The 13,491-nt window shown below is 47.6% G+C and overlaps 1 protein-coding gene across 1 annotated transcript in view; it reads right to left on the bottom strand.

The window, feature by feature from the left end:
- Positions 1–7,001, bottom strand: part of LOC138674530 (leucine-rich repeat-containing protein 40-like) — a 115,285-nt gene extending 108,284 nt beyond the window's left edge. Inside the window, exons 1-2 of the mRNA XM_069762355.1 lie at positions 6,932–7,001; positions 4,689–5,193 (exon numbers count right to left, since the gene is read on the bottom strand). Coding sequence (XP_069618456.1) covers positions 4,689–5,193; positions 6,932–7,001 — 575 coding nt within the window. The remainder of the gene's footprint in view (positions 1–4,688; positions 5,194–6,931) is intronic.
- Between the last annotated feature and the right edge of the window lie 6,490 nt (positions 7,002–13,491).

The raw sequence follows: 13,491 nt of genomic DNA, 5'->3' as shown, positions 1-13,491 counted from the left end.
CAGTTTTTTGACGCATCAGTTTTTTCGGCAAAAAGACGTTTTTGTGACGGTTTGCAGTTAACGCTAGTGTGAAAGTAGCCTTAGGCTTCTTTCACATTTCCGTCTTCCTCCACACGTCGAAATACGTTGGTTTGTGAAAAAACAGGATCCTGCAAATTTGTATGCAGGATCCTGTTTTTTCCCATTGACTTGTATTAGCGACGCATGTGCACACGTTATGTCCGTCGTGCACTGGATCCTGTGCATTTTGGCGGACCGTCGTCTGCTAAAAACATTCAAGGGAACGCTTTTCTGTATGTTGCATCCTGTGTTTCCTACTGTGCATGCCCAGCAGGAAATCTCTCTCTCCTCCCCGGGATTTTAGACTTTGGCATTCCGGATAGCGGAACGTTGAAACACTGCATCCGCTGCCGCTATTTCCCAAACGTCCGACGGTACATCGCGCAGACGTTTTGTGACGGCCGACTACCAACGGAAATGTGAAAGAAGCCTTAGCTGGGTGCCCCCAGGCCCAGCTGACCTGCCGGGGCTCCCTAGCCTGACTGACCCAAAACCAGGAAATCCTCCTGTCTTACCCACAGTTGGCCCCTCCTAAGTTAACTGTTACTATCTCTAATCTCAGAGTGCTATAATGCCCCCCTCTAGTGGCTAACCCAGACTCTGCTTAAAATGTACAGAAACTGGCCAATACCCCACCACCATTTTTTTTTCTATCAAAATTTAGAAAATTTAAGGGAAGCGACAGTTTAATAAAGAGACACAAGTCTCCTTTAGGAGCCTCTAAAAGCCAGCAATGGTCTTTGTCCAGCACCGGACAATGTAAAGTGCTTACGAATATATATGCCCTATCTAACTAACAATTTGTGAACAGACATATATGCTGACAAGGGACTACTGAACGCTGGACTGGACGTGGTTGCTGACTATTGTGTCTGTGCAACTGCAGGTTGTGGGCAAGAGGCATCAGCGCCTCCTTCCTGGACAGCCAATTGGGAAGGGTGTAACACAGGGGAATTGAATTACTCCATGCATTTAAGTCAGGTACATGAAGCACCCATCTGGAGTTACTTCATTGATGCAAGAAATGCAATTTGTAAAATAGTAACAGACCTACATAGTGTCCTGTTGGCACCGAAAAATGCTATCTTGACAGCATGGAATCACATTAATTCAGGAAACTTTTATGAAACTTTTTTTCCTCTTAATACAGTATATTGCAATCATCATACTGTATATCACTGTGTACTTACAAGTGATCATTTTGCTTTTCTACCCAAGAAGAGGATTCTCCACTGTGGAGCGCAGCATGACTTCACTCTTGACAACGGGTATCCGTGACTCCTGTGAGCTCTCATATAAAACCATTTACCTTACCTTATGACACCCCGGAGTAACGGCCACCTCCCCCTTTCCTGCGACAGAGGATTACCCCCTATTAAACACACGACAATTAAATTGGATTAATTGGCCACAGCAGCCGTTTATTAAAATTTAACATACAACAATATAATAACAGTAAACCCCGGAAGTGGATGGTCCTCGAAGCCCGAAACCAGTATTATCGTTTTTCAGCCAACCGTCCCACCTATTTTGGCCTTATAACCGCCTTACCCCCAGCCGCTAAGCACCAGCTCGGAGGCAAACTCCACCCGCCAGGCCAAAACCGCACACCAGTTTGTGGGTCCCCCAATAATCCCCTCCACGGGATTATCCATACCCCTTTTACCATTTCAAATTACCCCGGGGAGTCCAGGACCTATTGAGATCCCCCCCCCCCCGGCAATCCGCCATTTTCCACTTCCACCAACTTCGAGGACCACCACCCCAGCCATGCTGCCGCGACATAAGATCATCCATACTTAAATTTACATAAGTACCTTCATAATGTTAAGCATCCTAGCTCTAACCTCATACTAACAACAGTTGCTTCTACCCTTGAACCTTACCTACAAAAGGGAGGGTGGGTGGGAGCTTCTCTTCTGTGGCTGGTGAGTACCCAAATGGTTGCCCCCTCCACGTGGCCACCACCTTTTATATAGCCCCCCCCCCCCTGCCCTGCCTCCGACCCCTCCTTCCTTTTTCAAATTCAAAAAACTCCGTCCCTCCTCTTAGCTTCTGTTAACCCTATACCCCCAAACTTCCTACGAGCTCCCTATTGTCCCACGTCACCCTGTCATGGCGGCCTCCCCCAAGGGCCGGAGGCCCAGTACGGCCTTTCTTGACAACGGGTATCCGTGACTCCTGTGAGCTCTCATATAAAACCATTTACCTTACCTTATGACACCCCGGAGTAACGGCCACCTCCCCCTTTCCTGCGACAGAGGATTACCCCCTATTAAACACACGACAATTAAATTGGATTAATTGGCCACAGCAGCCGTTTATTAAAATTTAACATACAACAATATAATAACAATAAACCCCGGAAGTGGATGGTCCTCGAAGCCCGAAACCAGTATTATCGTTTGTCAGCCAACCGTCCCACCTATTTTGGCCTTATAACCGCCTTACCCCCAGCCGCTAAGCACCAGCTCGGAGGCAAACTCCACCCGCCAGGCCAAAACCGCACACCAGTTTGTGGGTCCCCCAATAATCCCCTCCACGGGATTATCCATACCCCTTTTACCATTTCAAATTACCTCGGGGAGTCCAGGACCTATTGAGATCCCCCCCCCCCCCCGGCAATCCGCCATTTTCCACTTCCACCAACTTCGAGGACCACCACCCCAGCCACAAACATAAATGTACTAACCCCTTAGCCATTTATGTCCCTCCACACCTTCAAAGCTGTTTCGATGCCCTCCTGGATCGCCAGACACCACATGTCGGTACCAACTGCATTCAAGTGCACCCCATCCAACCTCCAATAACCTCCCGTACCGGACTCCAAATTTATATGACGCACCACCACCGCTCCGTTCCTTGCCATGAACCTCGAAACAGCTTTGTTTACCTTAATCCTTGCCCTGTTCACCCCTTCTGGTGACCTAGCACCCCGCCAGACCTTCCGCGGTACGATGTCCGACCACACTACCAAGACCTTTGGAAACATCGCCCATAACCTCAATACGTCGAACTTAATATCTTTTATAAGTTCCCTTATCATTACCCCCCAGGTGAATAACTAAATTTTGTGGGACCTGGTCCCAACGCACGAAACGATGGAAGTCTGGTAAAAATTGACTCCATGTCATCCCCCTTTTCCCGATCCATCTCAGCGTTGCGACATCCCGCGAAAACCCCAATTGGCGGCCATCCGGGCGAACCGCTGCCCTCTCCGCCGCCCAGAACACGAACGAGTGTCCCATTATCCACACCAGCCTTCTATCGTGTTCTGTAAGAGAATAAACATTGACACCGATCATTTGGAGAAAACCCACCGAATACGTGACCATGTAAAATTAAACCAGATCCGGGCGAACATAAGACCGGAACCTTTCCGATTCCCACCGCCCAATTCTTTTAACCACTTCATCCCCCAACCCTCTCCTAGCTGCTTCCGTTGCAGCCCCTATCCGGAATGAATGGCCGCTATACTTCGCTGGCGAAATCCCCCCTGTCTCCAAACACTTCCGAAAAACTGAAACAAATTGGTAGCGCGACAAGAACGAACCATCTGCATGAACCAACAGTGGATCGGATAACACACCCCCTCTTCTCATCAACCTATTCACGCAGATTACCGGGCACAATGGACAATTTGGAACTTGAAATAACACTAATTTGCACCCTTTGCCAGTTACATCCGTTTTTGACGACCTAATAAACAACACTACCTTGTCAGACGTAACATCCACGTCTTCTCTCCGTAAACCTCCTCCCTTAAATCTTGAAGGGCTAACCAACTCCCCCAAGCGAAATGCCCCAAAAAACGCCAACACAAAAGACGCTTGGAATAAAATTACTTCCCAATCCGAAAAACAAACCGCTCGTAATTGCCTTCCGATTGTCAACAGCACCTCAAAGGAGACCGGTCGTCTACCATCGAACGACTTCTGCCCTTTTTTCAAACCTTTTACCACTTGCATTACCATAAATGATTTCGTCTCATCGTTTAAACCTCTAGCCCTGAAACCAAATGCTAAACCAGCTAGAAACTTACTCACTTTGGACACCGACCAACCCGATTCCCACACATGCCCTACTAGCAACAGCAGCTTGCTCTCGTCGTCCATAACGGACCCGTAAGACACCTTCCAACTTTCCCATGTACTCCAGGCCTGCTCGTAATGCAGCCAAGACCTTTCTGACAGTGATCTAGCAAATAGCTCCTTCACGGCCCTAAAGGCAGGTTCCACAGCTCCGCTGGACATTCCCGGCACAATGAATCCAAGTAAGGCCTCGGCCCTTGAGACTGATGCCACTGTGAATGGAAAAGAACATCATCAGCATTAGTAGGCTCAATTGCCTTGCAATCTGCTACAATCCACAAGTTGAGCTTTAGCCCCACAAAAACCAAGTGCTGCAGTACCCTAACTACTTCTTGAGACGCTGCAGACAACGAATTGATGGCTTCCACGACAGTCACATTTTCGCAAGAAAAACAGATCTTTTTATTCATCACTAACTCGCCCCACACTGACAACGCCACTACTCGAGGAAATAACTGCAATAGGACCCGGTTTTGTAATAAACCTCGTTCGCGCCAATCGAGTGGCCACTCCGCCACCAACACCTGACCGCGATACCTCAAATTGAAACCACGCTTTTCAATCACGTTAATGCTAAAACCTAGATCTACTGCATTTTCCACTGTTTGAATCCAAATGGATTTGCCATTGTATTCCTCTAAGAAAAGAGCCCACACCTTCAAATCCTGTTTCAACTCCTTAGTCAATCTGATGAAATGCAGGGGAGACTTTACCCCCACAGTCGCCAGAGACAAACGGCGACAAAATGCGCGGCCCATTGGCATAATTCTGCAAGCAAAGTTCAGCTTGCCCAATAAAGATTGCAAATCGTGCAGCGTTATCTTGCGCCGGGTACACGCTTTTCTCACTTCTTCCCGAAAATCGACTAATTTGTCATCAGGCAATCTACATTCCATTGCAACGGTATCAATTTCTATGCCTAGAAAACTTAGTGTCGTCACCGGCCCAACCGTTTTATCAGCCGCTAATGGAACTCCGAAACCTTTTGCTACCCTCTCCATTGTGTGCAGTAGAATCGAGCAAGCTGCGGACTGTGGCGGGCCTACAAACAAGAAATCGTCAAGATAATGCAAACACGAATTCAAACCAGATACATCCTTAACAACCCATTCCAAGAATGTACTAAACGTTTCAAAATAGGCGCATGATAGCGAACAGCCCATGGGAAGACAACGATCAATGAAAAAACCTCCGTCCCAAAAACAGCCCAACAGGTGCATGCTCTCCGGATGCACTGGTAACAGACGAAACGCCGCCTCGATATCCGTTTTTGCCATCACAGCACCCCTACCACACAACCGTACCAGATTAATCGCTGCATCGAAAGACATGTAAGAAACTGCACACAGTTGAGGATCAATACCGTCGTTTACTGACAGACCTTTTGGGAAGGATAAATGGTGAATAAGCCTAAATTTGTTAGGCTCCTTCTTCGGAACTACTCCTAGCGGTGACACCCTTAAATTACTGATTGGAGCCGTTGGAAAAGGACCGGCCATCCTACCCAAATCAACCTCTTTTTTCAATTTTTCAGAAACAACGCTAGGAAACTGCAGTGCCGACTTTAGATTCTTTCTTGACAAACAAACATCCTGCTCAATAAACGGAATCTTAAAACCGTAACCAAAACCTTCCCTCAAAAGTGACGCTGCTGCCACATCTGGGTATCTATTTAGATACGCTTCCATCGCGTCCAGCCGCACCGGTGTCTCCCCTTTTTTCAGCACCGTCTGCCCCTCTTGTTTTTCCCCCTCTGAAACATCTAGCCGCCCCGTGTGTGCCCCCACAACTTGAGCATTCGTGCTTGTACTTGCACTTGCTCCCAAATCTACATGTCCCCTCATTAAATGAGAAACACAGTCCCTTCTGCATTGCGACCGAGTGTCCTGACTGCCCTGAACCCCCGGCGCCCCCCTGAAATGGCTGGGTTCCCTGATTCGCTCTAACCGGTGCCATAACTCTCATCCACAACGCTATATCCTTATGATCCCAACGTATACCTGGTCGTACCGCTTTGCGCTGCCTGAACTGCTCGTCGTACCTTAACCATCCCAAACCGCCATATACCCTGTAAGCCTCCCCAATCGCGTCCATATAGCAAAAAAGTCCCGAACAATTTTCGGGTGCCTTTTCGCCTATCACGCTTGCCAATATAGCAAACGCCTGCAACCAGTTTGAAAAAGAACGAGGGATTAGGCGGTACCGCCTCCTTTCCTCATCATCTTTCTTGGAATCGTCTCTTCTTAACCTATCCAGATTAAATCTTTCCAACGGCAGTAATGAAAAAATATCTACGTAGTCCCCCTTCCAGATCTTTTCCTTCACCTCCTCCCGCAAATGTGACCCCAGCGGTCCCTCAAAACAAACGTATACTTCGCTCCTAGCGGAATCATCCAGACGCACCGTGTCCTCATTTTCCTTATCTTTGCTAGCCCCTTCGTTTTGGCCTCCCGCGTCTGCTGACCCCGTCCCCCTTACTGCTTTACTGCCGCCCCCCCCTGATGTAGCTGCGACCGCTGTACCCTGGCCCCCACACTGCGACATTACCTCAGGGCTTGTTAACCCCCCAGTCCCCACTGGCCCTTCCGCGATTCCTAACCACGCCGCTGCAGGTGACCCCCCCCCCCCCTTGAGGGCCCCCGTACCATATTCTGGTTAAATCTCTAAGGCCATGTAATATAAGGCCCATCCCCCCGCTAGCCCCCCCATAAATAACTCCCGTTCCCTACTCTCACTGGGAGCTACGGAGGGGTTAAAATTAGTAAATTGCTGGCTCTCACCTGGCTGCCTGGGCGCTGTGAACCTAGCAGCCGAAGGTCCTGGGTCCTGATGAAGGCGTGCTGGTCCCATGCTGGCTCCGTCTGCTGGTGGCTCCGCAGCTCCCGGGTCAACCTGCCTCACCGGCCGCCCACCGCCAGAAGCAGGCGAACCGGCAAGCATTGCAGGGCCCCTCGGAGCTGCCGCCGTGATCTGCAGGGCGCCGCCATCTTGGGGAGGTCTCCACAGGGCGCCGCCATCTTGCTGTAGTCCCTGTTGCTGGTGCGCAGGCGCCGGGCTCCCTGATCCAGATTGCCGAGCACAGCGGCTGTGCTTTCACTTTCACTTTACGGCCGGCAGTCAGTGAGTGCGGGAAGCAGACGGCAAGGGACCTGACGGACACCAGAATGTAAGTATGTGCTGTTTGTTTTTTTTAGTTTTACGCTTGTAACCAGGGTAAACATCGGGTTACTAAGCGCGGTCCTGCGCTTAGTTACCCGATGTTTACCCTGGTTACAAGCGAACGCAGAGGGGGCAGTCCAGGCCCCATGCTCTGAGGGGCCCACCCAGAGCTACATTACTGTAACTGTATCGGCATGCACAGTGCACACTGATCTCCCAGCACTGCACCCAACCGCTATGGGGCCCCTGAACAGGAGGGGGGAGCACAGTGCCAGCAGTTGGCCCTCCCCATCATCGCAACTTCAACTGTATCAGCTAGATGTCAATACAGTTGACCGGATTGATGAGAGTGGGAGCGGCACGCTCCCTCTCCCAACATCCCCCTCTCAGCCACTGAAGGGGGCGTGATGACATCACTACTCAGCACCTGCTCTCCGGAGATGTGCGGGCGCTCGGAGCAGTGGAGGAACGAGGAGAGGTGAGTATTGTATGTGTTTATTTTTATGGGGGTGCGTTATATTATATAGAGTCTGCCTATTAGGGGTGCATTATACTATAGAGCAGTGTTCCCCAACTCCGGTCCTCGAGAGCCACCAACAGGCCATGTTTTCAGGATTTCCTTAGTATTGCACAGGTGATAATTGCATCATCTGCACAGGCAATAATTCCATCACCTGTGCAATAGTAAGGAAATCCTGAAAACATGACCTGTTGGTGGCTCTCGAGGACCGGAGTTGGGGAACACTGCTATAGAGTCTGCCTATTAGGGGTGCTTTATATTATAAAGTCTGCCTATGGGAGGGTTGCATTATATTATAGAGTCTACCTATGGGGGTGCCTTATACTATATAGAGTCTGCATATGGGGGTGCATTATAGTATAGAGTCTGCCTATGGGGAGTGCATTATACTATAGAGTCTGCCTATGGGGAGTGCATTATACTTTAGTTTGCCTATGGTGGTACATTATACTATAGAGTCTGTCTATGGGAGGTGCATTATACTATAGAGTCTGCCCATGGGGGTGCATTATACAATATAGAGTCTGCTCATGGGGTGCATTGTACTATAGAGTCTGCCTATGGGGGTGCATTATACTATATAGAGTCGGACTATGGGGGTGCATTATACAATATAGAGTCTGCTTATGGGGTGCATTGTACTATAGAGTCTGTCTATGGGGGTGCATTATACTATATAGAGTCGGACTATGGGGAATGCATTATACTATATAGAGTCTGCATATGGGGAGTGCATTATACTATAGAGTTTGCCTATGTGGGTGTAAATTATATTAGAGTCTGCCCATGGGGGTGCATTATACTATATAGTCTGCCTATGGGGAGTGCATTATACTATATAGAGTCTGCCTATGGGGGGTGCATTATACTATAGAGTCTGCCTATTGGGGGTGCATTATACAGGGTGGGCCATGTATATGGATATGCCTAAATAAGATGGGAATGGTTGGTGATATCAACTTCCTGTTTGTGGCACATTAGTATATGGGAAAGGGAAACATTTAAGATGGGTGGTGACCATGGTGGCCATTTTGAAGTCGGCCATTTTGGATCCATCTTTATTTTTTCCAATGGGCAGAGGGTCATGTGACACATCAAACTTATTGAGAATTTTACAAGACAAAAAATGGTGTGCTTAACACGTGAGTAGCGGATAGAAATTGTGTTGATGTCTGGTGAACGCAGTACCCGAGTCATTGCAGCAGCTTTCAATGCAAGACACCCTACGCAAGAAAACTGTCACCATTCCCATTTGATTTAGGTGTATCCATATAAATGGCCCACCCAAAAAAGTTTGCTTCATCACTGAACATAATGTTCTGTGTTAACTGAGGGTCCTGTTCAAATTTTTGTTTTGCCCATTCTGCAAATTCAGCACGCCAATCTGGGTCATCCTCATTGAGATGCTGCAGCAGCTGGATTTTGTAAGGGTGCTATTTGTGAGTGGCTAATATCCACCAAAGGGATATTCGACTGATGCCGGATTGGTGCGCTGAATTTGCAGAATGAGCAAAACAAAAATTTGAACAGGACCCTCATGGGGAGTGCATTATACTATATGGAAGCCTATGGGGAAAGCATTATACTATAGAGCCTGCCTATAGGGGGGTGCATTATACTATGTAGTCTGCCTTGCCTATGGGGAGTGCATTATACTATATGGAGGCCTATGGGGAATGCATTATAATATAGAGCAGTGTTTTTCAACCAGTGTGCCGCGGCACACATGGTCGGGTGTGCCGCGGGGAACGGGAGTCAGCTGTTCTCTGTGCCGACTGTCAAGCTGACAGCCGGCACAGAGAAGCTGCAGCACGCCGGCTCCCGGAAATCAATTGTACTCGCAGACATCTACCAGCTGCGAGTACAATTGAGGCTCTGACCGCTGGGTCAGAGCGACGCCAGCAGCGTGATCAAGTCATGTGATCACGCTGCTGACGTCACTATCCGGCGCGCAGGAGAAAGAAGAGACTTGGTGGTAAGTGCTCCTGTGCTGTGGAGCTGAAGACACCGAAGATTCAGCGTGGGGTGGGTTTATGGGGAGTATGTGGGGGGATTTATTAAGTGTGTGGGGGGATTTATTAAGTGTGTGGGTGATTTATTAAGTGTGTGGGGGGATTTATTAAGTGTGTGGGGGGATTTATTAAGTGAGGGGGGATTTATTCAGTGTGTGGGGGGTATTTATTCAGTGTGTGGGGGGGATTTATTCAGTGTGGGGGGGGATTTATTCAGTGTGTGGGGGGATTTATTCAGTGTGTGGGGGGGGATTTATTCAGTGTGTGGGGGGATTTATTCAGTGTGTGGGGGGGATTTATTCAGTGTGTGGGGGGATTTATTCAGTGTGTGGGGGGGATTTATTCAGTGTGTGGGGGGATTTATTCAGTGTGTGGGGGGATTTATTCAGTGTGTGGGGGGGATTTATTCTGTGGGGGGGATTTATTCAGTGTGTGGGGGGGATTTATTCAGTGAGTGGGGGGATTTATTCAGTGTGTGGGGGGGATTTATTCAGTGTGTGTGGGGGGGATTTATTCAGTGTGTGGGGGGATTTATTCAGTGTGTGGGGGGGATTTATTCAGTGTGTACGTGGGGGGGGGCTGGAATTTATTTAACATGTGTGGGGCAGGGTGCATTTATTCTGTGTGGAAGGGGATGGATTTATTCTATCGGAAGGGGAGTGGATATATTCTGTGGGGGTGAGTGGGGAGATGGGGGTGGACACAGTAGCGAGGGGAAAAATGTGTGCTGACAGTACTGAGAGCAACGGTGATGGGATGTGTGAGGACAGTATGGGGAGTCGGGGGAATGTGTGAGGGGGGAATGTGTGAGGAGGAAATATGGAGAGAGCAAAGGGGTATGTTAGCAGGGGGGGGATGTACAGGAGGAGGCTATTAGAAATGTGTGCAGACAGTATGGGGGGATGAAAGTGTGAGTGGACACATAATAGATACTGAGTAGTGTGAGGGTAACAGCCAGGAGGAGACAGTATGCCAAGTAGGAGGAGTGTAATGAAGGGGCACAGTAGAGAGACTGGGCTCTCTATGAGGGACACCGTATGAGAAGGCAGTGTGAAGTATGGAAAAGAGAGAGAGGGTAGTGTGGATGGCATGTACCATAAGAGGGACAGTGAGGGTCATATTATGTGCTGGGAATAAAGTGAGGGGCAATTATTTACTCAGGGGCTCAGCCTAGGGCAGATATTGTTATTCCGGAGCATTATAATAACACTGCTATCTTTAAGGGTGTTGTGTCGGGATGTGCTGCAGAAGACAGGAGAAGATGGAAGTCTGCAGAAACGAGCTCTGTCGGTGGATGAGAAGAGTCATCATGGCATCTGGACAAGGTGAAGATGAAAAGAAAGAGGCGACTCCACAAACAACGTCATCTATCAGGTACCTGGATGTAAATGTGTTTTTTTTGTGATACTAATTCTCATTTTTATTTGTTAGGAACATTAAAGGGGATGTCCAAGGTTGTGATGAGTCTGCAGTCATACTATGTGACTGCAGACTTCTGAATTCTCACAGTGCGCACTGCTATCATAATTCTCTGATGTTGGTGATTTACATACATGCGGTCACGTGCTGACTAGACATGTGTGGCCTCATTCAATGAAAATGAATTGACTGAGGCCGGACACGTCTAGTTAGAATGTGGCCAGAAGTATCCAAATCACATACTTGTGCTGTCATGACCGTCCACTCTGGCCACCGGCAAGGGAGAATCCTGAAAGTGTGCAGTGCTTGCGCTGTGAGAATTCAGAAGCCTGCAGTCACATAGAATGACTGCAGACTTTCATCTCAAACCTGGACGCACCATTTTGTGCCATTTTGGTTGGTGGTGTGCCTCGGGATTTTTTAAGTATAAAAAGTGTGCCGCGGCTCAAAAAAGGTTGAAAATCACTGATATAGAGTCTGCCTATGGGGGTGCATTATACTATAGAGCCTGTCTATAGGGAGTGCATTATACTACAGCTCTGCAAAAATTAAGAGACCACCCCATAAAAATCCTGTCATGGTCAGCCCAATCTCCAGACCTGAACCCCACTGAAAATCTCTGGAATGTAATCAAGAGGATGATGGATAGTCACAAGCCATCAAGCAAAGAAGAACTGCTTAGGCTACTTTCACACTAGCGTTGTTTTCAATACGTCGCAATGCATTGTTTAGGGGAAAAAACGCATCCTGCAAAGTTGTTTGCAAGATGCGTTTTTGCCCCATAGAGTAACATTACCGACGCATTGCGACGTATTGACACACGTCGCAAACCATTGTGCGACGGTTGCGCCATGTTTTGGCTCTCTGCCGGGAGCAAAAAACGTTAAATGTAACGTTTTTTGCTGCCAATGGACCGCTTTTTCCGACCGCGCATGCGCGGCCGGAACTCCGCCCCCACCTCCCCGCACCTCACAATGGGGCAGCGGATGCGCCGGAGAAATGCATCCGCTGCCTCCGTTGTGCAGCGCATCAAACGCTAGCGTCGGAATCTCGGCCCGATGCATTGCGACGGGCCGAATCCGACGCTAGTGTGAAAGTAGCCTTACATTTTTGCACCAGAAGCAGTGTGAAAGACTGGTGGAATGCATGCCAAGACGCATGAAAGCTGTGATTAAAAATCATGGTTATTCCACAAAATATTGATTTCAGAACTCTTCCTGAGTCAAAATATTAGTACTGTTGTTTCTAAATTATTATGAACTTGTTTTCTTTGCATTATTTGAGGCCTGAAAGCACTGTTTTTTTTTTTAATTTTGACAATTTCTCATTTTCAGAAAAAAAATACAAAATTTATTGCTTGGAAATTCGGAGACATGTTGTCAGAAGTTTATAGAATAAATGAACAATTTACATATTACTCAAAAATATACCTATAAACATTATACACATTATATAAGTGATCATAAACTGTGAAATTCTCAATAAGTTTGATGTGTCACATGGCCCTCTTCCCATTGGAAAAAATAAAGTTGGATCCAAAATGTCCGACTTCAAAATGGCCACCAAGGTCACCACCCATCTTTAAAAGTTTCCCCCTCCCATATACTAATGTGCCACAAACAGGAAGTTGATATCACCAACCATTTCCATTTTATTTAGGTGTATCCATATACAGTTAGGTCCATATATATTTGGACAGAGACAACATTTTTCTAATTTTGGTTATAGATATTACCACAATCAATTTTAAACAAAACAATTCAGATGCAGTTGAAGTTCAGACTTTCAGCTTTCATTTGAGGGTATCCACATTAAAATTGGATTAAGGGCTTAGGAGTTTCAGCTCCTTAACATGTGCCACCCTGTTTTTAAAGGGACCAAAAGTAATTGGACAATTGACTCCAAGACTATTTCATGGACAGGTGTGGGCGATCCCTTCGTTATGTCAGTCTCAATTATGCAGAAAAAAGGCCTGAAGTTGATTTAAGGTGTGGTGCTTGCATTTGCTGTGAACTAAACATGCGGTCAAAGGAGCTCTCCATGCAGGTGAAACAAGCCATCCTTAAGCTGCGAAAACAGAAAAAAACAATCCAAGAAATTGCTATAATATTAGGAGTGGCAAAATCTACAGTTGGTACATCCTGAGAAAGAAAGAAAGCACTGGTGAACTCATCAATGCAAAAAGACTTGGGCGCCCAAGGAAGACAACAGTGGTGGATGATCGCAGAAT

Source organism: Ranitomeya imitator, chromosome 4, assembly GCF_032444005.1.
Source record: "Ranitomeya imitator isolate aRanImi1 chromosome 4, aRanImi1.pri, whole genome shotgun sequence".
In the NCBI taxonomy this organism is placed as follows: domain Eukaryota; kingdom Metazoa; phylum Chordata; class Amphibia; order Anura; family Dendrobatidae; genus Ranitomeya; species Ranitomeya imitator.
This window is presented reverse-complemented; position numbering and strand designations above follow the sequence as displayed.